Source organism: Nicotiana sylvestris, chromosome 7, assembly GCF_000393655.2.
Source record: "Nicotiana sylvestris chromosome 7, ASM39365v2, whole genome shotgun sequence".
In the NCBI taxonomy this organism is placed as follows: Eukaryota; Viridiplantae; Streptophyta; class Magnoliopsida; order Solanales; family Solanaceae; genus Nicotiana; species Nicotiana sylvestris.
In genome coordinates this window covers 146,613,407-146,639,413 of record NC_091063.1, presented here as the reverse complement: position 1 = coordinate 146,639,413, position 26,007 = coordinate 146,613,407, and the positions used below count along the sequence as shown (strand labels likewise).

General features: G+C 33.1%; 1 protein-coding gene across 4 annotated transcripts; it reads right to left on the bottom strand.

Annotated features, from left to right (window-relative positions):
• Positions 1-974: 974 nt before the first annotated feature.
• LOC104229930 (BEL1-like homeodomain protein 9) lies at positions 975-15,349 on the bottom strand. Of its 4 annotated transcripts, none has more exons than XM_070150775.1 (6): positions 14,364-15,349; positions 11,570-11,946; positions 11,216-11,276; positions 5,315-5,921; positions 3,890-3,995; positions 975-993 (listed from the first exon to the last, which is right to left on the bottom strand). In XM_070150775.1, exons 1-4 carry the CDS (start codon positions 14,937-14,939, stop codon positions 5,430-5,432), a joined length of 1,506 nt encoding a protein of 501 aa, XP_070006876.1. In that variant the 5' UTR covers positions 14,940-15,349; the 3' UTR covers positions 975-993; positions 3,890-3,995; positions 5,315-5,429. The 4 variants fall into 4 exon arrangements, with proteins under 4 accessions (XP_070006876.1, XP_070006875.1, XP_070006874.1 ...); XM_070150774.1 differs by lacking the exon at positions 975-993 and adding an exon at positions 1,739-1,757; XM_070150773.1 differs by lacking the exon at positions 975-993 and having other exon boundaries at positions 3,724-3,995.
• Positions 15,350-26,007: the final 10,658 nt, after the last annotated feature.

Here is a 26,007-nt window from a genome sequence, read left to right as displayed (position 1 = left end):
ATGTTGATTATTGTTGTAAATTTAAATGAAGCATCATTCTTTTTAAAAAGAAATATATAATTATCTGTTATCTCATACTCATTAGTTTAAATAGTCTAGATACACGTCATATAAAGCTCATAAAAGTAAAAACCGCTCTCTCGTCCCTACTAAAGATTTTATTTTTTATTTTCTTGAGCTTGAACTCGAGACCTCGGTTAATATATGTTCCTTAGTGGTTTGTAATGACACCTCAAATGGTTAGTTTTACACTTTCTAATTCTCTTTATGATATTTGCTCTCTTTAACCGACTCAATGTTGGGATTTACTCCAAATGTTTCTCAAATCTTCACTTTAATTATCAAATCTAACAATATGATCTTTTAGCGCAGCTATTTACCCTAAAAAAATGCAAAATTAACCTAAATTGCAACTCACTTAATTACTTATATATATATATCAGCATATAATCTATGTATACCAGTTATTAAAATTAAACAATTGAAATGGCCGGCAATTTCTGTAAAGATCCCCTAATAGCCATACTCAAAACGTTAAATTTAAATTTTTTACGTTTAATAAGAATAACAGAACAATATAGTGTAGTTATTTATGACTTAATGATCAATTTTGCGGATTATGGTTAATATTTAAGTAATTTATTGTATTTCGTTTCATTTTCATGAACTGTTGCTTTTATATTTAAACTATTAAACTACTATTTGATTCTTTTAGATTTTATTTAACCATGATAAATGAACAAGTTTATTAAAAAAAATAGAAATATTCTAGAGAGAGAATGAGCAACATCTCACTGCAACAACATTCAGGAAATCCACATCAAATTTCTCCCAAACCCCCTGAAAAAATTACACCAACAATCACTACTACTCACTCTTACAAAAATAAACTGATTCGAGCTGAAGTCTCTACTGCTTCGAGACTGATTCGAGCTGAAGTCTCTACTGCTGGCTCGCCTTATTGATAATGTCGTTGATAAGTGGTACCTGGATCTGCACACGGAAAACATGTGCAAGGAAGCGCATGAGTACACTACAACTGTATCCAATAAGTGTCAAGCCTAACCTCGGTCGAGTAGTGACGAGGCCAGGTCAGGGCCCTACTGGTATATTTATAATAAAATATAACAGAATGAACTATCGTAGTAAAAATAAATACTGAAATTTAACAAGAATGTAAGCATAGAAGAACAACATATCAGAATACAGAGATAACAACAGGGGATCTCCCAGGATACCGTCCCGTAGTCCCAAACGTAATGCGCAGGGGGATCTCCCGGAATACCATTCCGTAGTCCTAAGTAAATATGCAGGGGGATCTATCGGAATACCGTTCTGTACTCCCAAAGTAAATATGCAACTCAAACAACAGAAATAACAATTACAGTAAGAAAACCTACAGTTTAGACTAAGTACAAGTCAATGAAAAATCAGGAAATTCACTAACCATGCACATGGTTCAGGTAAGCAATTAAGACACATAGACATGATGTTCTAGACTAAACAGGATAATTACATATGCTAGTGTAGCTCAATTAAAGGAAAACAAATATTTTACTTAATAAAAATGGAGTTTTGCAACAAATAGCCCGTGTAGGCACTCGTCACGTACACGACGCTCATACATCAAAAACAGTACCAAATCGTAAGGGGAGTTTCCCCACACAAGGTTAAACAAGCCACTTACCTCGAACCAAGCTCAAATCAATCCGTAACAATGCTCTTTCCACGAATATTCGGCTCCAGATGGCCCAAATCTAGCCAAATCAATTACATAACGTAAATATAGCTACAAGAAACTAATCTAGCTAATGAATTCAAGGCTAAAGCAAGAAATTATAAAAACGCCCAAAACTCCTCCATGGGCCCACGTCTCGGAATCGGGTAAAAGTCACAAAATACAAACACTCATTCATTCACGAGTCTAACCATACCAAATTTACTCAAATCCGATAGCAAAATCTCGATCAAACCCCCAAAAATCGGCATAAGAACTTTCCTCAAATTTTTTAAATTTTCACCCCAAGTCCGAAATTAAATGACAAAATCAATGATAGATTAGTAAGATATAACCAAAATCGAGTTAGGAATCGTTACCCAATTGATATCTCTGAAAATCTCCCAAAACCTCGTCCAAATCTGAGCTCCTAAACTCAAGTACTGATAAAAACAGTCAAACCCTCGTTTTTGAAATGTTTAATAATGCCCATGTCAACTTTCTTCGCGAATGCGGTCAAAGCCTCACATTCGCGAAGTACAAGTTTCTTCAGTCCAAAAAAGTACTCATCGCGAACGTGATGCACTGGTCGCGAACGCGAAGCTCAACTAGCTTGACCCTACGTGAATGTGGGACACTCATCGTGAACGCGTAGGCTATTATACTTGGAGCCCATCTGACCGTTGACTCTACGCGAACGCGAGGTCCTTGTCGCGAATGCGTAGCCTTGGTGCTCCATACCTTCGCGAGCGCAGGAAAAACGTCGCTAACGTGAAGAACAACTCAGCTGGCCTCTCAGATGACCTACTCGAACGCGAGACTTCCCTCGCGAATGCGATGAAGGAATTGTCTGCAACAACACACTAGAAAATCTGCCAATTGCCAAAGTCCAAAAATGTTCCATTAAGCACCCGAAACTCACCCGAGGCTCCGGAGACCTCAACCAAACATACCAACCAATCCTAAAACACCATACGAACTTAGTCGAGCCCACAAATCACATCAAACAACGCTAAAATCATGAATCACCCTCCAATTCAAACTTAAAGAACTTGAAATTTTAAATTTTCACAACCGATGTCGAAACCTATCAAACCACGTCCGATTGACCCCAAATTTTGCAAACAAGTCATAATAAACATTACGAACATGCTCCAACTTTCGGAATCAGATTCCGACCACGATATCAAAAATTTCACTATCGGTCCAAATCTCAAAAAATTCGACTTCCGCCATTTTAAGCCTAAATAAGCTACGGACCTCCAAAATACAATCCGGACATGCCCCTAAGCCCAAAATCACCCAGCGGAGCTAACAGAATCGACAGAACTCTATTCCGAAATCGTCTTCATATAGTTCGGACAACGATCCAATTTCTAAGACTTAAGCCTCTGTTTAGGGACTAAGTGTCCCAAAACACTCCAAGAACCAAAACGAAACCTCCTGACAAGTCACATAAGTAGAAAAAGATATGAGAAAAGCAGTTAATAGGGGATCAAGGCTATAACTCTCAAAATGATCGGCCGGATCGTTAATGAAAAAAGTATCGGGATAACTTATACCTGATAGGCTTGTTTGGTATAAGGTATAAGGGATAAGTAATCCCGATATTAAATTTGAGATGGGTTAACCCATGTTTGATTGAGATAAAATCGTAGTATAACTACTCCCGGGATTAGTTATCCCAGAATTGTAGTGTTTTTTTTATCTCTATGTAAGGGTGGGATAAGTAATCTTAGGATAACTAATTCCGGGAAAATTAATCATGGGATAACTTATTTCCCAACCAAACGAACCCTTAGAGGGTGGAATAGTATTCCCATAATAAATTCTCTAGCATAAAGCGGTATAATTGACATTCTCATGATTAATACAACTTACAAAATAATCAATAAAAAATAATACCAGTATAACTATAACAATATTTTAATCAATGACAACATTAAAACTTTTTAATGATTGATCGCAACAAAACAAACACAAATCTTGAAATGGAGAGATCTAAATACGTGACAATTGAATCAGAACCCATAAATCATGAAGATCATACTGCTAGTTAAAACTGAGATTGATACACCGAATTCGAAAAGCATCAAAAAGCACTGCTTTACAACACAAAAATTTGATCACATTTTGATTATTTCATTGTAAATTACAGCATCTAATATTTACCTTACCAAATGAATTTCATAAACCGATCAGAACAGAATATTTCCAAGTTTATCTTCAAAATTCTGGCCGTTGTAACGCTTTAAGCTACTATTTACTTTTTACTGCCCTGAATAAAGAAAAAGCAGAACAAGAAACAAAAATTATTATAGTGCAACTTGCACAGAAATAAATCATTATATAAAGCATGTCAAGTCTCAGCCATAAAATAATATAATAGTGGCTATCTATGACAAAAAAGTTTAATCAGATAAATATCAAAAACAAAAGAACTGCTGCATCTACTTTCAGGATAATAGAATTTTGAATTATATAATGAGAAAAGGCCCACCACTAGGAAAAAGGTTTAAACTACTGCAACATATATCAAAGATTCCCTAATTTCTCTAGGATGAAGACTACATGTACAGAACTTAGTTAAAAAAACATGTAGAAACTAGCCTGAAATGATTGCTCCTTAGAAAGCATCCAAAAAAAAAAAAAAAGACATGCATCTAAACGAACAAAGACCGGCCATGCATAAAGCAGCTTCCTTCATTTAACCAAGAAGAAATATAAAAGGAACAGTTTAAAACTATATCTGGAGGGAAAAAAATCGTAACTTGTATACACTAATAAAAAGACAAAGAAAATTTTGCGCACAAAATATTCCGTGTTCATGCAGGACCTAGGAAAAGACTTCACTTGATATAGGCAACTTACCGTGATGTATCAATATATAGCTAATTTTATAACTCGAATTTGTAATTTATAGGTTACACGAAAATAACTTTACTGTTGCTCCAAAACTCCCTTTTATAACTTGTACACACTAATTAAACAACGAAACCCATATAGTATAGTCCATGCATAAAGCAGCGTCCATCATGGAACCAATAACAACAATAACAAACGCATATAGTATAGTCCCGTAGGTGGGGTCTGAATCCAAGAAAGATAACAAAAACAATACAGTAGAATAACATTATATCTAAAGGAGGAAAAAACCAAGAAGAGAAATTTAACTAATATACTAACAATGTGAAGAGTTTTATATATTTTAACTTGTTGTATAAGTAACTTGTCTTGTACTATCAGGTTCCTAATCCATCTTGTTTTAGTGTAGAATTTTTATTATATTGACGACATATAGAAGTTAAACAAGCATAATTTCTTCTCCTTAATAACTTTCTGCTGAAAACAAAGAAAAGATTAAATCTAAGTGTCTTCTTCTTTTTTCCATTTATCATTTTTTTAAAATATAATTTCATTTCTTCCCCCGATTTCAAGTAAAACCATGAACAAGTCACGAATGACAATGCATGAACACGTTTAAATAACCTGAAACAGATGAAAAGACTGAACTATAAACAAATATTTAATCACAATTATAAACAATAGGCATCAGAAATTGTGATCCTACTTAATGTGTCTAGGGTTGAAATATACCTCCAAAGGACCAACCCTAGATGGTCATGCGATTCTGAAGAGTATATCAAACTGAAGCCTCTGTGTTTAATTGATAAACTGAAGGCTTATGAAATGATGAAGTCCAAAATCTTCTTCAACCGGCAAAATCATGCAAAAACTGCCCACCAACAATATTTCTTCCAAACTGTCCGTTTTGTTCTTCAAATCCACCAACCATAAACCTGTCACTATTTGCATCAATACCAAAACGTCGAGCTGCATTAATCGGAAAGGGATCCGATAAACCAATCCCAGTATTCTGATGAAGGCCCAAGGTTAAGGACACGCCACCGGTTCCAGTTGATAAATTGCCATAAGATAAACTTATTGAATCCGCGTTTCCCATTGGAAAATCATTTCGGGTTCGTTTTGATGGAGTGTCTTGTAATCTTGGTACAGAAGTAGATGGAGTTTCACATGCTGCATGTGAATTACTCGTAGGAAAATGTTCAATGGAGTTGTTGTTGCTGTTTTGTCCCTCCCTTTGAGAAGATTTATTATGAGCTTCCTTGGTTTCAAGCATGTGTATCTCCTCCACCATAGGTTTCCAGAGTCTTACTCTTGCATTGATGAACCAATTAGAAACCTGATTCATGACAACTTGTATTGGGTATAGCGTAGCAATTAACGACCTGATAAAAACGGTAACTAACATGCTATAATCAATAAGTTAGACTGCACTGATGGTGTAAATATTTTTTAGGTGTATACAAGAATTCAAAGTGAATATGTTAGAACTGTTGAATGGCAGAAATCCCATATCGGTGAAATACCAATTTTGGTTGGTACTTCACCCTATAAAAGGAGGCCTAATGTTTAGGATTTAAACACACATCTCATTTGCCTTTTTATTTTTTTAAGACATTTGTCTTCTCTCTTTAGTATTATTTCACTTGTATTTTTGGAGTGGAATAAAATATTGGTTGTGTCCGAGGAGTAGGCAAAATTGGCTGAACCTCGTAAATTCTGGTGTTTCTTTTATTATTGCTTTATTGTCTTATTTATTATTTGGTGGCTGTCATAATTTTTGGTATAGTAGTTGTGACTTATTCACACTATATACATTTGGCTTCCGCAACAATTGGTATCAGAGCCAATGTACTGTCTAAGTATGCTCTGTGGTTGCAGCATAGTCTGATCTTCCACATCAGAAAAGATTTATCTTGGTAACTGAGTCAAGGTTCTGTCTGAGTATGCTCTGTGGTTGCAGCTTAGTCTGATCTTCCACACCAGAAAGGAAATAATCTTGATTTGTGTCGTCAGCTATTAAATAATATTTGTGTCAAAGATGGGAGACAATAAACAAGAAGAATCTACATCAAGTGTCAACAATACGTCATCATTGGCATCTTCGCTTATGACAAGAATTGTGTCAAATGCGAAATTTGCGGTCGAAATATTTGACGGGTCCGGACATTTTGGGATGTGGCAAGGCGAGGTTCTAGATGTCCTTTTTCAACAAGGGCTAGATCTGGCCATTGAAGAAAAGAAACCAGATGTTATTGGAGAAGAAGATTGGAGAATTATCAACCGTGTTGCTTGCGGTACCATTCGATCCTACCTTGCTAGAGAGCAGAAATATCCATACACAAAGGAAACTTCTGCAAGTAAATTATGGAAAGCACTGGAGGATAAATTTTTGAAGAAAAACAGTCAAAATAAATTGTACATGAAGAAGAGACTGTTTCACTTCACCTATGTTCCTGGTACCACGATGAATGAACATATCACCAGTTTCAATAAGTTGGTCACAGATTTGCAAAATATGGATACAACTTATGATGATGGTGACTTGGCCTTGATGTTGTTGGCGTCACTTCCTGATGAGTACGAGCACCTTGAAACTACTCTACTCCATGGAAATGACGAAGTTTCTCTCAGAGAAGTTTGTTCGGCTTTGTACAGCTATGAACAAAGAAAGCGAGAAAAACAGAAGGGCGGAGAAGGAGAAGCACTATTTGTGAGGGGTCGTCCTCAAAATCAAACGAGGACAAAGAAGGGAAGATCCAAGTCAAGATCCAGACCCAGCAAAGATGAATGTGCCTTTTGTCGAGAAAAAGGGCACTGGAAGAAAGACTGTCCGAAGTTGAAGAATAAGGCCAAACATAACAATGGAAAGGCTATTATGGATTCAAATGTAGCTGATTGTGATGATTCAGACTTCTCATTAGTTACAACAGAGTCATCAACATCATCAGACATATGGTTGATGGACTCGGCTTGTAGCTATCATATGTGTCCCAACAGGGACTGGTTCGTGGAATTTCAAGAAGGAGAATATGGAGTCGTCCACACAGCGGATAACAGCCCTCTTACCTCATATGGCATTGGTTCAATACGATTAAGGAACCATGATGGAATGATCAGAACATTAACAGATGTTCGATATGTACCGGATTTGAAGAAGAATCTCATCTCTGTGGGAGCCCTAGAATCAAAAGGGTTCAAAATCATTGCAGAAAATGGAGTGATGAGAGTATGCTCTGGTGCACTAGTGGTAATGAAGGCTAATCGGAAGAACAATAACATGTACCGTTACCGCGGTAGTACAGTTATTGGGACAACGATAGTAACATCCAGTGACGAAAAAGAGGCAGAAGCAACCAGGCTATGGCACATGCGCTTGGGACATGCTGGAGGAAAATCCTTGAAAACTTTATCAGATCAAGGATTGTTAAAAGGAGTAAAGACTTGCAACTTGGAGTTTTGTGAGCATTGTGTCAAAGGGAAACAGACAAGGGTTAAATTTGGTACAGCGATCCATAATACTAAAGGCATTTTGGATTATGTACACTCTGATGTTTGGGGTCCTTCCAAAACACCTTCATTGGGTGGGAAGCACTATTTTGTAACCTTTGTTGATGATTTTTCTCGAAGAGTGTGGGTGTATACAATGAAAAACAAAGATGAAGTGCTGGGAATTTTTCTCAAATGGAAGACGATGGTGGAGAATCAAACAGGCAGGAGGATCAAGTGTATTCGCACAGACAATGGAGGTGAATACAAAAATGATCATTTCAATAAGGTCTGTGAAAATGATGGCATCGTCCGACACTTCACTGTTAGACATACACCACAACAGAATGGAGTGGCAGAACGTATGAACCGGACCTTGCTGGAGAAGGTACGGTGTATGTTGTCCAATGCTGGCTTGGGCAAAGAATTTTGGGCTGAGGCAATTACATATGCATGCCACCTCATTAATCGTCTACCATCTGCTGCTATTGATGGCAAGACACCATTTGAAAAATGGTATGGAAAGCCTGCTGTAGATTATGACTCTTTGCACGTGTTTGGCTCAACTGCATATTATCATGTGACAGAGTCAAAATTGGATCCAAGGGCAAAGAAGGCTATTTTTATGGGAATTACTTCTGGAGTCAAAGGATATCGCTTATGGTGTCCTATGACAAAGAAAGTAATATTCAGCAGGGATGTTACCTTTGATGAATCTGCTATGGTAAATAAGGTAACAGAAGATACCAAACAAAATGAAGGTGCTTCTAAGCAGGTGGAGTTTGAGGGAAAATTTATTTTTCCTACACAAGAAGCAGAGGAGGAAACAAATGAAGATTACCCTCTGGAAGGAGAGCCAGTAGAGGAGATTCCAACTCAGGAACCTCAACAACAACTTGAATCAATAGCAACCAGCAGGCCAAAAAGAACAATAACGAAACCTGTTCGTCTCATAGAGACGGTTGCTTGTGCAACCTCAATTGTAGCTGATGATGTTCCTACTACTTATAAAGACGCTGTCCAAAGTTCAGAAGAAGATAAGTGGAGGATTGCCATGAATGATGAAATACAGTCCCTTCATCAGAATCATACATGGAGATTGGCCAATCTCCCGAAGGGAAAGAAAGCAATTGGGTGCAAATGGGTATTTGCAAAGAAGGAAGGATTTCCTAACCAAGTAGATGTTCGCTACAAAGCAAGATTGGTGGCCAAAGGATATGCTCAAAAGGAGGGAATTGATTACAATGAAGTGTTTTCTCCAGTTGTAAAACATTCCTCCATTAGAATTATGTTGGCTTTGGTAGCACAATTGGATTTGGAACTAGTTCAGATGGATGTAAAAACTGCGTTTTTACATGGAAACTTGGAGGAGGAAATCTACATGACTCAGCCAGAAGGATTCAAAGTTGCTGGAAAAGAAAATATGGTGTGCAAACTTGAAAAATCGTTGTACGGATTGAAACAATCTTCTAGACAATGGTACAAGCGGTTTGACGAGTTTATGTTACGGCAAGGGTACAAGAGAAGCAAATACGATCATTGTGTATATTTACGCAAGCTTAAAGATGGTTCCTTTTATATCTTCTCCAATATGTTGATGATATGTTGATAGCTTCCAAGAATTTGGAAGAAATTGATAAGTTGAAAATTCAACTAAAGAAGGAGTTCGAGATGAAGGATTTGGGTGAGGCAAAGAAAATTCTTGGCATGGAGATAATAAGAGATAGACGTTCAAAGAAACTTTATTTATCTCAGAAAGAATATTTGAAAAGAGTACTACAACGTTTTGGCATAGATGAAAAGACTAAGCCAGTTAGTACTCCACTTGCTCCCCATTTTAAGCTAAGTAATACTATGTCGCCAAAGGATGAAGCTGAACGAGAGTATATGTCAAAGGTACCATACGCAAATGTTGTTAGTAGCTTGATGTATGCAATGGTCTGTACGAGACCTGACATTTCACAAGTTGTTGGAGTTATTAGCAAATATATGCATAATCCAGGAAAGGAACATTGGCAAGCTGTGAAGTGGATTCTACGGTATATTCATAATACTGTAGATGTTGGGTTAGTTTTTGAGCAGGAAGGCAATCAGTCTGTAGTTGGATACAGATTTTGCGGGTGATCTGGACAAACGAAGATCAACTACTGGTTATGTGTTTACTTTTGCAAAGGCACCAGTTAGTTGGAAGTCTACTTTGCAGTCAACAGTTGCTTTGTCTACAACAGAGGCAGAGTACATGGCTATTACAGAGGCTGTGAAAGAGGCAATTTGGCTTCAAGGATTGCTAAAGGAGCTTGGTGTTGAACAAAAAGGTATCACAATTTTTTGTGATAGTCAAAGTGCTATTCAATTAGCGAAGAACCAAGTTTATCATGCAAGGACGAAGCACATTGATGTTCGGTATCATTTCGTACGAGAAATCATAGAAGAAGGTGGAGTCACGGTGAAGAAAATTCATACTACAGAGAATCCTGCTGATATGCTGACAAAAGTGGTAACTGCGGTCAAGTTTCAACATTGTTTGGATTTGATCAACATTGTTGAACACTGAAGATTGAAGATGAAGACACAACTAAAATTTTGTTATTGAGAGAAAATTGAAGATGTGAAATTTTGCCAAGGTGGAGATTTGTTGAATGGCAGAAATCCCACATCGGTGAAGTACCAATTTTGGTTGGTACTTCACCCTATAAAAGGAGGCCTAATGTTTAGAATTTAAACACACCTCTCATTTGCCTTTTTATTTTCTTAAGGCATTTGTATCTTCCATCTTTAGTATTATTTCACTTGTATTTTTGGAGTGGAATAAAATATTGGTTGTGTCCGAGGAGTAGGCAAAATTGGCTGAACCTTGTAAATTCTGGTGTTTCTTTTATTATTGTTTTATTGTCTTATATATTATTTGGTGGCTGTTATAATTTTTGATATAGTAGTTGTGACTTATTCACACTATATACATTTGGCTTTCGCAACAGGAACCAACACTAAATATATGAAATATGTCCATATATTTTAGCTTCTGCTCTCCCATTATGTTATAATTCACTCACAATCCTAGCTACGCCTTTTGCAAATCTTTATTATATTCCCTTTCCTATATTAATTCCTTCACGATCACAGAAACACTCGAGATATACAAACCTGATTCCTTGAGAGGCCAGTCTGTTTGGCTAACATTACTTTGTCAGTGTCCGTGGGGTAACTGCAGCAATAACAATCTCAATATAATGAGTCGAAAGTTATGAGAGACAGATATCGATATGATTGCATCCGTTAAGATGTATGAATAATCTACAGAGAATTTCTAAAACAAGTGTTTAACTTCTCTACATTAACAAGGAAAAAAAAAGGAAAGACTTTTTCACCATCAAATCATCTAAAAGATGTACTTATTAGTGTGAAAATTCGTTGCACTGTTAGTGTATATATATATAAAGTTATATATATCCTCTGAATTGAAGATAGTAGCTATCAATGCATATTCATATAACTTACGGATGAAGAAAATGGTCAAACAACCAAGCCCTAAGAACGGTCACTGCACGCTCAGGAAGCCCTCTTTGTGGTCGCCAAACAGGTTGAGTCCTATCAGCAAATCCAGCATTATTGCGGATTTGATCTGGTTTTTGGCCATAGAGTCCTTTGCCAGCTCTAGGGATAGGGTCTCTTTCACAATTTCTTTGACCATGACGAGATTCGTTTGTAAATTGCAGTTGGTCCGTGATGGCATTTTTAAGACAGTTGAAGTGTTTAGACATCGTTTTTAAAGCTAAATTTGCAAAGGGCGCTGCATTCCCAAGTCCAGCAACAGCTTCAAAAGATGTCACAACCATCTGTAGTTGCTGATGATACTGCTTATACCTTTGGTACACCTGTCAATAGCATCGAAAGAGAATTATTGAGAAACATCACAAATATTTTGTTTCATTTACAATTAATTAATAAGCTTCCCATATCCAAAAGAGTTTTAACTTTTATACACCTAACCTACACGATGTAAGTATAGAGATAATTACTACAGGCGGCAAAAATTATTAGCAATAACTTACTATAAGGCAATTTACCTATTACAATAAGTTAAAATATACTACGTACAACAACAATTATGCCTCACTGCCAAACAAATTGGAGAGATTAAAGTAGACAAAGCGGTCATCTATCATAAGTGAAATTAGTAATCTAAAAAGTAAGACAAATTAACTTATATAAGGTTAAATAATACCAATAGTATAAAGTTTTCATTAGATTACTAATGGATATAAGTTAAATCTTTATTGTGTTTTCTCCGATGTTACATGCATTCTCAAATTAATAACAAACTTAGCCACTGAGCAAATCATTCATACTCTTGCTTAATTTACTAGTATTTCCTTTTTCTTATACAGAAGATATCAAATATTTGCATCCAATTTTATGTAAAGTTGAATATTCTCTCAGACGGAACTTATTCAAAAGCATGATACAAGTTATGTCATAAAGAGAACACTCATTTCAATTAACATTAATTTAATTATAAGATTATTTAGATACCTCTATCACTTACAATTAAATAAGGCCATGACATGCACAGGGGTGTATCAAGCCGAGGTGAGTGGGCACGTGAACCTATACTCCTCTCCCTATACTATGTATAATAATGTTAGTACTTCTTAAAATTTATGTGCACCCAAAATCAAAGAGTCCTATGATGCGATGATTATTGGGTGCACCTTTACAAATAGAGGATTCTAATCTCATGTCTATCTTGTTTTTTTTTTTAGAATTGAGCTCAGAGCTTTGAATCTCACGTTTGTGGGCTAGTGTCCCCTTTTGTTTTTAGTTAAGTAGTTAGTTTTTTTTTTCCAATTTGATTTATTCATTCAAAATCCTTAAATCTAAAAAAAAAAAAAAAAATCCTATTCACCTCTTGTCATCTCAAAATTTTACATAATTAAATCAATATCTATATAAAAACTAATAGTAGGGGAGGATGCAACATATCGCCAACGGTTCAATGATTCCCAACAATTTTAAAAGGAAGTATCATATATATGTTAAAAATTACTAAAATTGCGACGGACAAATTTAATTTTACCCGAAGTTCATGATAAATACATGTCATCCATAGGGAAGAAAGATTAATTAATCGGAGTAGATGAGTAAAAGAAAGAGGAGAGAAATGGGCACTTGAGAAACCATCGCCCCTTCTTTAATAAATTTAAGGTACCATTACTTCTCTTTAAAAAATGGGAGCCGTAGTGTAACTGGTAAAGTTACTGTCATGTGATTAAGAGGTCACAGGGTCAAGTCGTGGAAACAACCTCTTGCAAAAACGCTGGATAAGACTACGTAATATAGACCTTTGTAGTCCAGCTATTTTCCGGACCCCACGCATAGCAGGAGCTTAGTGCATCGGGTTGCCCTTAACTACTTCTCTTTTAAGAGAAATTCCTCCTGGAATAAACCCTTTTAGATGGATTCCTTTTAATTGATCTTGATATCTACACAATATATTCCCTCAAACACCTTTTCCGAAAAGATAACTTAGTGATCTATAAGAACCTGTACGCCTATATGACAGGCATCTACCTAGGTTGCTTATAATACAAATAGACAAAGCCATAAATAACATTAAAATATTATCAAATAATATCATTGCTAAGCATCTAAATAATACCCCAAATCTAATAGTGCATGCGTGTACGGACAATGAACGATAATTCATCATTTTAAAGAACCTCTCTCCCTTTAATTGCAAATATATGCTACCGAAAGACAAGTATGAAGTTCTCATGGACAACAGCTGAACAGAATCACAAGATATAAAAGTGGAAGAATTTTAGTAGGCGGACAATGTTGGTTATATTTGAAAACAAACAAAAAATTATGTGAAGTGGAATTTGAGAAAGAGCATTTAGTAGTTGAAAGTTGTGTGGGAAAATGAATATCACTTGAAAATAATTATAAAGTTCTATAAGTAAAAAAAAAAGAATATTATTTCACTAGAAATGCTCCTCGTTAATCAATATTTCACCAACAAGTTTATAAATACTTCACCAATGTTCAGTATATCTGTATGGGTAAATGTTAACTTTCTAAAAAAGACTCGAGTATTTATTTGCAAGTGGTAAAGTCATGGCCAAACAAAGAAAACGTTCTACATTGCAAAAACAAGCTAGTAAGTCTCACCCCTACTACATCACAAATAAGCAAGAAAATGTGGACATTTAACTCCTAATTCAAATTAATAAAATCATGTCATAATTATGAGTGCCAAAAAAAGCCTCACGATTAAGTATAATAAAGGTACCTCATCAAGCATCAAAATTAACCTGGATTTCTTCTTCCCATGCTCATCTCCATTACTACAATCTTGTCGATCAACAACAATATTCTCATGTGGAAAATCCATTAAATTGGAATCATCAGCTGCTAATTTTTCTCTACCCACATCACATAATTCTTCCAACAACAATTGTGCAGGCTTCAAAAACCTTGATCTCTTTAGAATTAAAGAGTACCCCGTAAAAGGTCCAAGTGGAACACAACTACTCTTTGACAACAAGTCATGATTTGTAGTACTGTTGTGATGAAGAGATGACAAAGACAAAGATAAACCTTGACCATTTGTATTATTATTACTACTATTATGCACCATAATTTCACTACTAGTACGGAGAGATTGATCAAGAAATCTTAGGTTTTGAGGTGTATAAAGAAATGGGGTGCCATTAATTTCTTGAAAAGTTGGCAAATCTGATGGTATAATTGATGGATCGTAATAAGGAGCATAATTTTGGAGTTGGAGATTATCATCAACTAAAACTCGAAGTTTATCTCTTCTACTTTGTTGTGGGACATGATATGGTTCAAATCCTTCAGCCATCACTACAACAAGAAAGATAATAGGAGTCTATATTTTTCTTTTCTTTTTTACTGCTTTTTTCTGTAAAGACTGAGGAAAGAAGGAGATGAAAGGATGGAGAAGAATAGATGAAAAGAATAGAAAAGAAAGAAGTGAAAATCAGGAACAGTGAATGAAGAGATGGTGTGGGTGTGATTGGATGAAGTGAAAGGCTATTGTTATTATTAATAGTAGTACTAGTAGTAGTAGTAGTATTGTGGATTATGACAGTATACTGATATCTTTCAGTCTGAGTTGAGGCTGCAAAATATTGGCAGAGAGAGAAAGAAAAGACAATCACCTTAGTCGAGAGAATTCATTGTTACACTCAATCATATATAGATGGGTATAGTGGTTGTGAAATGCATTGTTTACAGTCTAGGCACAACTTCACAATTAGTTTCGGCACTCACCATTGGATATATTATACTTTTGAAATAAAAGTAAATATTTATTGGAATTTTAATAATACATATGTTTTGTGGGCGTTTGGACATAAGAATAGTAAAATTCCAACAAAAAAAAGTGAAAGAAAATTTCAAGTGAAAATGGTATTTGAAAATTAGAGTTGTGTTTAGACATGCATATAATTTTGGGTTGTTTTTGAAGTTTTGTGAGTGATCTAAGTGACAATTTTGTAAAACAGTTTTTTGGAGTTTTTCAAAATTTCGAAAAAATTTTAAAATATATCTTCAAGTGAAAATTAAAAATTTAATAACTAAACGCTAATTTCGAAAATAAATTTTTTTTGGAAGTAACAAGAATGTTTATCCACCTTTGTTCGAGCACAGAGAGAGGAGCAGTGCCAAACAGGAGTGAATGCACATGGATGGAAGCGTCGTAGGTTCGAGGCTTGACCTATACATTCTAGTTTTTTAATATTTGTGAGCGAGCATTTTTGTTAAAAATTTGGGGCAAAGGAGAATTGCACCAATACTTCTATTTGCAATAATATTCATCTAAAGCATTGGGCCACAACTTTTAACTTGTGGGAAATTGATATTATTAAAGTATTAGATATACTTATTTATTAAATATTATTTACGTAATTATGATACTGCTTACACAAATTTTTGCGTAGGCCTCTGATGGTAAATGAATAAACAAGGCTCTTTCTTAAATCTCTATGTTATTCTTTAGTTATAAAAAGTGTACTTACTTTCGTAAGACTGACCAATGAAAGGGGTTTGAGGGGCTTTCTTTCCTTGGCACAGTGATCACGCCCAACTCTAGTCCTAAAAAGGATAAGCGGTCGATGTAAATATAATCCGGTTTATAAGTCCGGAGTCGAATTTCATAGAGAATTAAGGCTTAGCTACAGTTGTTCACTATCATCAAGAATACAAGCTTGATCAATTCCTAACTTATAGCTATTAAAATTCTTGTGTTTAACTAACTAACTAACTAATTAATTAAAATAATAAATTAACACTAAAGATACTACATGTTGGAGAAAAGATTAATGAGGTCTAGAGTTATGATTTTCCCAATTGTTGGAATCCTTTCCGCTATGTCTTCTATAATTTCGCCTAAGTATTCTCTACCAATCATGAGCGCTCTGCGTGTTGTAATTCTCTCCCGAGTAATTACAACAATTTACTAGACATACTCTCCCGAGTTACGCTAGTTGACTTTAATTACAGCTCACTTAGATCGCACCCAAGGTTTCGTTATCCCTAATCTCACCTTTAAACCCTCCGTATTGATCCCTCATATACGTTAGGAGTGATGATGTTCAACATCTGCCTGAATATACACTCTCTCCCGAGTAATGCACACTAAATATGAACAGTTAATTGAGGGTCCTTCAATCAACCACAAGAATAATATAGTTGAACAAATAGAGAAAATACTACGGCTCAATCATATAAAAACATAACAAGAATTTATCCTACAAAAGGTTCCATCAAAACCCTAGATAACAAATTAGCTATTCATAATAGTATGTAAAACTACAATACTAAAAGTCATAACTAACAATGAAAAATAGGAAAAGGAAGGAAAAACTCATAGAAGAATTCCCCGCCTTACTCTTATTGTGTCTCTACCTCCTTAGGTCCAATCTATGTTAAAAATTGGTCTCCTCCCTTCAAAATACCATTTTTCCATGTATATATACCAAGTAGGGTCGGGCCCAAACAATTATATTTTCCCCTATACGAAAAAGGACAAGTTTCCAGGACTGGACGTCCGCGGGCGCGGTACTTTCCCAGTGTACTGCCTCAGTCCGCGTCAGGTCTGCGGTTACGGTTTCTACCGCGTTTCTCACCCTGTTCCATTTGGAATTTGGAAAAACATAAAACATGAAAGTTGTATCCCTTTGAGTTAGCTTTCCAACTATATATTATGGAGCCCAAAATGGAGTCCTGAGATAAAAGTAATGTGCATTTTACTAGACAGTGCGCAATATGCCTACTCGATTCTTCGTTTTGTTGCTCTATCATTCGTTGATCCCCGAATACGATCCTGGCTTAATTTCTTAGGCTTTTACTCAGACTTCAAAGCTACAAAATACTTGAATTCATTTTATAATATCTACATAGCTCAGAATCACTCCTACAAGGCATAAAACACACAATTAGTACAAGACACTAACAATTAAAGCTCAAACTCAATTAAAGTACAGTAAATTTGAATGTAATAAACGACTAAAATGCGTAGTTATAGCCTATCATCACATAGGCATATGCTAGATCCTTGCAATTCCACCACGACTTGTGGAGTCATATTTTTTTTATTTTAATGGAGAGAAGAAACTGGCTGCCATGGATTATAGTATTAATTTGGCAAACCTAATAATTGAGATATCTAAGGAAAAGACTAGAGATTAAGAGGTGTTTGATAGAGTGCATTAGAGAAAATAATGTATGTATTATTTTTGTAGTAGGAATATCTTGTTTAGTGTACATTTTTTAAATTTATGTATAACTAATACAAGCATTAATTTTATATTCTATTTGGTATTATCCTATGTATAGTTAATGCATAGCAAATTATGGTATTAGTAATACCAAGGCTATTAGGGGTCGTTTGGTAGGAGATATTAGGAAAAAAATGCAAGCATTAGCTCTGTGCATTACTAATACCTTGTTTGATACATTTTTTCAACTTGTGTATAACTAATACTTGTACTTGTCTTACATCATACTTGGTATTATTCTATGTATAAGTAATGCATAGAAAATCGTGACACTAGTAATGCCAACTTACCAAGGCTATTAATGCATGCATTAGTATGGTTAAAGACAAAATTGTTCTTAAAATCCCTTAAAGCTATAGAGTATGGAAGGCTTTGTAAACAACTATTTTTCTTAAAAATTATGCAATGCATTATAACTTTTAATACACCACACCAAACAGTAGATAAGAAATAATATCTTCATAATTAATGCTTGCATTACTAACCCATATATTACTAATCCATATATTACTAATACACCATATTCAACATTATTCTTATACACCATACCAAACGACCCCTAAGTGTACCAGTATTCACTTTTAGAGTTGCCGCTTAGAATATAATAATAAACTAGTATTACTACCCGCACGATGAGCGGATAATATTATGATCTTGATATATTCTATAAATTAAAAAGAATAAATTATATGAATAACTATTGGCATAAACTTAAATATTATAACTCCAAATATAGTCGGTGATACAGACAAAGAAAAATACAATATGATTCAAAAATAAATACTTCTTCCTTTCAATTTACATAAAGTATTTTTCTTATTAGTCTATTCCAAAAGACTAACACATTTCTATATTTGAAAATAATTTAACTTTAATTTTTTTATTTTATGCATTTTACCCGTATGAGAAGCTCTTACACTCATACAACTATCACGGCCTCACAAAGCTTTTAGGACCACATGTTTCAAAAGTTTTCTTTTTCGTTCTTAAACTTCGTGCCAAGTCAAACAATAACAACCCAATGAGATCCAACAAGTGGGGTTTAGGGAGGGTAATGTGTACACAAACCTTATCCCTACTCCGGAGGAGTAGAGAGACTATTTCCGATAGACCCTCGGCACAAGAAGAAGGAAAGAGACAGTGTACCAGTAACAGCTAAATTTAAACTATCTTATTAAAATTGAAACTGAGTGAAATAATATATAGAGTAATAACTAATAAAACATATTTAGTAATATCTTAATTTAAATTATAAAAATATATTATATTATTATCTCAACATAATAATTTCTCACATCAACATCAACTTCTACCAACCTAAAATTTCACAATGACAAATTAATATATACACACACATGATGATTTATTTACAACCAATATACTTCCTCCGTTCACTTTTACTTGACACATTTTGACTTTTTACGCCCCTTAAGAAATAATAAATGAAGTGCATAATTTATCATGATAGACATATTAATTGATGCATATTTTATTGGATTTGAGAAAATAATTTAAAATGAGTAATAAATACTGTGGGTATAACAAATAAAAAATTGTCTTCTCTTGATATGCGTAAAGTGACAAGTAAAAATAAATCTTTTTTTAGTATACATGCCAAATAAAAGTGAACAGAGAGAGTATTTTAACTTTTGGGAGTTACCAATTAAAACAATTGGATCGTAATTTGCCCAACAATTTTAATGTCACCTCAATTTTAACCATACAATTAAAACACTTTGTTTTTAACAATTTAAATGATACTTTTGGGATATAATTAAGATTAGTATATTATGATTAAATAAATATTAAACTACTTTAAATATGCCATGCACATATACTAAAAGAAAATGAATTCTTACAGGTAATTCTTAATTAAATGAATTTTACCTTATGATTTTTGTAATTCACTTTATTTTGTGTAGATAATAATCCCAAATAGTGAAATTATATTATTGTATATGTTTACCCTATCTAAATCTATTCATTCTAATTGACACATATATACCGACCCCATTGGTTGCTCAATCAATTGGCTCATACACTTTGAGAGAACATAAATATCAACAATGGGCTAAAAAGTCATAGTCCACACCTGAGTCATTGGAGAAGAATCCATCCTCCCTTCTTATCTAATTTAGCATGGCAATTTCTAGCACTAATAGAAAAATAAAATATAAAAAATATATATATTGCTTCTAAACGATTGGGATATAAAATAAATTATAAAATATTGGATAATTAATTTTACTGTAAGGCAACATAATTGACATTTTAATTTTACTGTAAGGCAACATAATTGACATTTAGTTCAGCCAATGTCTGAGTTGGTTCATAGTTTAAAACATTATCCCCACAAAAATGTATAGCATCAATTCCTCTATTCTTGTGTAAAATTAAGATTGATTAACTCCCTTCCAACATTATTGGAGTTGCTTTAAAATTGATCGAATTGAACTGCATTTATTTGACAATTCTCTTTTAAAGAGTCATTTTAAAAGTAATTGACTCCAAACTACATACATCACACATCTTAATCCTTAAAACTAAAATGCTAATTGAGCAAGAGATATAAATTTATTTTTAAATTAATTCAAAATATCAATTTACTCACATTATCTTTATACCCCCCTCCCCTCCCCATATATTTTTCCCTCTACTATGAGATTTTATATAATTATTTCATTTATATGGAAGTTTGGCTTTAAGTTTCCATTTAAATTAACTATATACGAATTTATATTATATTTAAATATTTTGAATTTGTTTCTTGGAATTATGTCAATTGTCTATATTTTTTTAGTTTTATCTATTATATCGGTTTTAAATATGTGTATCTTATTCATATAATATGATTATCTCATTATTATTTTAGAAACGTTCTCTTCTCAAAGATCAAATAAATCTTATCATTCTATATACATCTACTAATGAGATTATTATTTAGTTACATATTATTTCTTCTTTTTTGATTCCTTGTTCATATTATTGCATTACCCATAACTTAGAATTGTTCATATCATTGCCCACAACTCCCATTAGTAGATGAATTTAGTTCTTTTTTTCTTGTAATAAAAATTATGTTCACTATTTTTTATTCTACTGCTCAAATTAATATTTAAATTTATCAATAATATTTTTGAGTATCATTTATCTATTATCTTTATTTTATATTTTAGCTGAATGGAGTAGTGATACTCGTAGTATGTGTTGATAATACCTCCATATTTATTTTTATAATGAGTTAAGATAATGGTGTTGTTTTTTCTTTCAGCTCAATATTTTCTTGTGGTTAAAAACTTATTAATTAAGATAGGGTAGTTGGTTATATCGTTATAAGACTATTATTATTTCTTTCCATTCAGATTCAAAATAATCTTATTTACTACCTTTCCATTTAAATTATATATTATTATAAATATTACCCTAAATTGTCTTTCAGTTCAAATTTTTTGTGGTCAAAACCTTATTAGTTAAGATAGGGTAATTAGTTATATTTATGATAATATTTAGCTTAGCCACAAATGCACATTATTCCTTTAATATATATATATATATATATATATATATATATATATATAGAGAGAGAGAGAGAGAGAGAGAGAGAGAGAGAGAGATAGATATATAGATAGATAGATAGATTAATTTGAACATTGAGTTTACTGATTGATGAAGAAAGTGCGCTATCACCAAAGCAAATTTTCTTTTATTAATCACCATTCAAGTTGATGCTTCAATTCATATTTTCACTCTTTTGTTATCACTACTAATATAATATAAATCTTAATTTCATATTTGTTATACTTAAATTTATTGAATTAACGTCTTAGGGCATAGGGAGAAGTGAATGTTATTGATCAACTAAGGTAGTTACGAAAGTTAAGTTTTGATCCAACAACTCGATAATTATGATTATGGGTTCAAACCTAGATTTTTTAGTTTTATTTCTAGTAACAAACACTTTTTTATTTTTCTGTTGTTTTTGTTGTGAAAATTTTCAAAACACTCTTTCTTATTATTTAGAATAATTCGTCTCACTCATTGAGCTTCTCATTTCAATTGGAACATTTATGTGTTGATTAACTTTCCTAATTAATTAAACAATCAATTCAAATTCAACTTTCTTTCCATTTAAATTCAAAAGAATCTTATTTACTATCTTTGTATTTAAATTAAAGAAATATCCTATCTTTCAACTTAAATTAAATACTATAACAAATATTGTTCTAAATTGTCAAGTGGCTTTATATTAGCTTGCCACTTGGCTAAATGAGAAGACAAAACTTTTTTGCTTTAATATGTATATATATATAGATAGTATTTATTGTGTATTTAAATACAGGCAAAATTTAAACAGATTGACGGAAGTTTGAACTTCTACAAGAAGTATGATGATATTCATCAATTTGTTCCGTTCAAACTTTACGGTAGTATCCTAAAGTTTAGTTTTGACAGTTCAAACTTCAGTTTACTGTCTGTAACTGCAATTTTGTGATAAATCATGAAAAGCAATGCAACAACATTTTTCCCCCCCATGGTAATTCAAGTTTTTAGATTAATAAGTCATATTGTTCAAGATAAGTGAATGTATGAAATTTATAAAATATTTATAAAGTTTTGCTTTTCGCGTACAAGTCAGTACTTTGTACATAGCAAGTCCAATAGCCTATTTGGCCAAGTTTCTTTTTGGTCAAAAGTGTTTTTTTTTTGGTTTGGCCAAGCTTTTGGAAGGAAAAAAAAATGCTTTTGAGGAGAAACAGAAGCAGTTTTGGAGAAGCAGAAAAAAATAGCTTCTCTCTAAAAGCATTTTTTTGAGAAGTACTTTTGAGAAAAATACACTTAGAAACAGTTTTTTAAAGCTTGGCCAAACACTAATTGCTGCTCAGAAATGCTTTTCAAACTAATTAGCCAAACACAAACTGCTTCTCACCAAAAGTACTTTTGAAAAATGCACTTTTGAAAAAAAACATTTCTCAAAATAAGTTGATTTTTGCAGCTTGGCCAAACGAGCTAAAGAAAATGACAACAAAGTGGCTAAAATTTAAATATAATTGTAAACTGTGGCTACATTTTGAAGAAGAAGAAAATACCACGAAGTGGCTACAATTTAAATATAGAGTAAACAATGACACCATTAAAAGCGGCTATATATATATATATATGGTCACTTATTGTGAACCAGTAATGTATTACTTATTTGTGAACAGATGTAGTACTCCAATTTCTACAAAAAGTTCTGTCTTTAGGGAAGGCCTGATAAATTTGCTCACTCCTACACAATACACTTTCAATGTTTACGATTTAATTAGATCCATGATAAGCTGAATTTGACCGGCTTAGCATATTTACTCAATCAAATTACATTAAACTACTACTCCTGTTAAATACTAATATCAAGGTTGAATTAATTTTTCTAGCTTTGTTACCTTTAAAAGTAGTTGGAAAAAGAAAAAACTAAAAAGTATTATTATATATATAAATGAATACCGTAAGTTTTATGCATTGATAATATAAAAAATATCTAGACAATCATGTCACTTAGATAAATGAATATTTCAGTTGGTTTCCTTGGTGGGCATATCTTTCACTAACTGGTTTAGACAAATGACTTTTTCAGTAGAAAGGTACTCTCTCTCTCTCTCTCTCTCATAAAAGGACTCGTAAAATTAAATATATAGGTACATACAATTATATATTTGCTGGGACTGTAGGTCAGTTGAATTGTGAGTGTGGCAAACAGTGATTTATATGTAGCACGTAAAGAGAAAGTGTCCTTTCACAATTGAGTATATATGCCTGTCCTTTATAACTTGGGGCTGGGCCTAGTACAATTTTGAACACAAGGTAAAAGTAGGAAATTTTGGAGCGATTTAACGCCGTACCCTATTTTTATGCCACCTTTTAACCTATATTTTATTTTTAAAAACTATTGATTTCGTAACCAACTGACAAAAAATCCGTAATAATATGACTATTATACCCCTTCCAAAACATATAAAAGTTGCATCAAGTATACCCAGATTCAAATTCCAGATCTCCTCCGTATCTCCTCCATCAGTCCGTCTCTCCTGAAATCGTCTCTCGCAACCAGATTCAAATTCCAAATTAAAATTCAAATTCCAAATTCAAATACATTGTAAGTATTCGAATTCATCTCGAGAATTTCAAATAGTTTTTGAATTATATGTTTTCTAATTGATTGATTGAAGTTGTTTGACGAACTTCACTGATATGCTGAATTTGCATTCTAAATCTGTTTGACGATGAATTCTAACATTCTAATCCGACAAATATGCTGAAACAAGCTGAAGTTATTTAGTTCATATCTAAAAAATTCAACAAAACGAGCTGGCAAATAACACAACGAAGAAAAAATTATATTAAAACATTATATGAGTGTTTTAATATTTAAAACACCTATGCACAAAAAAACTTCGGCATAGGTGCTGAAGTTTTTTTGTTAATATTTAAAAGCTGAAGTTTTCTTATTACACTAGGTAAAAAAAAATAAAACATCAATTAAAATTTTATATTGCACAAAAAACTTCGGCATAGGTGCTGAAGTTTTTTAGTTAATATTTAAAAACTTCAGCAGGACGAGCTGAAGTTTTTCTCCTACACTGGGTAAAAAATAAAACATAAATTAAAATTTCTTATTGCACAAAAAACTTCGGCACAGGTGCTGAAGTTTTTTAGTTAATATGTAAAAATTTCGGCTAATAGAGTTGAAGTTTTTCTCCTGCACTATGTATTTTATTATCATTTTTTGAAAAACCTTCATACCAAAAAAGTAAAACTTCAATTAAAATTTCATAATGCACAAAAAACTTCGGCATAAATGCTGAAATTTTTTAGTTAATATTTAAAAACTTCAGCAGGAGGAGCTGAAGATTTCCTCCTACATTGGGTAAAAAATAAAAACATAAATTAAAATTTCATATTGCACAAAAATTTCGGCATAGATGCTTAAGTTTTTTAGTTAATATTTAAAAACTTCAGCAGGAGGAGCTGAAGTTTTTCTCCTGCACTATGTATTTTATTATCATTTTTTGGAAAAATTTCATACCAAAAAATGCTTATGTTTTTAGGAATATGTAAAACATTTTTCATATATTTTTTTGTATGCTGCAGTTTTTTTAGTTCATCTGCTAAAAATGCTTAATATTTTGTCGTGCAATATGTAATTTTCGGATAAGTTTTTTATTAATTGTTCTGTTATTTTCTAAGTTTAAAAAGAAATTTTAGTTCATGCTTGAAGTTTTCATCAAGCACTGTGTATTTTATTATTATTTTTAAAAAAAACTTCATATCAAAAAATGCTTAATATTCGTAGGAATGTAATGAAAAGCGTTGCATGAATGTGATAGAAATGTAATTATTATACTAACACATACCCCTAATGCAATATAATTACTATTTTAATTGTGTAGGTTACTCCTGTATACTATGCAATTAATGCTGAAACATGCTCAAGTTTGTTGAATTCATTTGCTAAAATTTCAGCCCAATGTGCTGAAGTATTTAGTTCATTTCTAAAATCTTCAGCACTTAATGAGCTGAAGTTGTTGTCCCTGCATTCATGAATCTCTGTCATACAGCTTTTTCAAAGAAACTTCAGCTGATATGCTGAAGTTATTAAGTTTATTTCTAAAAATTTCTGCACTTAATAAGCTGAAGTTTTCTGTGCAGCATTCATTAATTATATCATACGTCTTTTTCCAAAAAATTTCAGCAGAAAATGCCTAAGTGATTTAGTTCATTTGTAAAAACTTCAGCACAAACAACCTAAAAATTCTTCTTTTCACTTTCCTAATACTTGCCACTAAACATGAATCTGCAGGATGAATTCGATTTGCATTGTTATAACTTTCAATGGGAGTTGGACTCCTGATTTCAAATACTTGGATCATGATACAAAATTTGTTCTACTTAATAAGCACATATCATTCAATACTTTCCTGAAGAAAATTAGTGAAGTTGCAAATATTGATTAGAATTGAAAAAATTACTGAAAGTTCTTGTGCTTCTCAGAAATCAAGATAAAGGGTGAGGACTCCACCAGGTAAAATACTTAGGCACGATGCATTGCCTGACGAAGTAAGAGTTGGATCAATTTTTGAGAACAAACAAAAC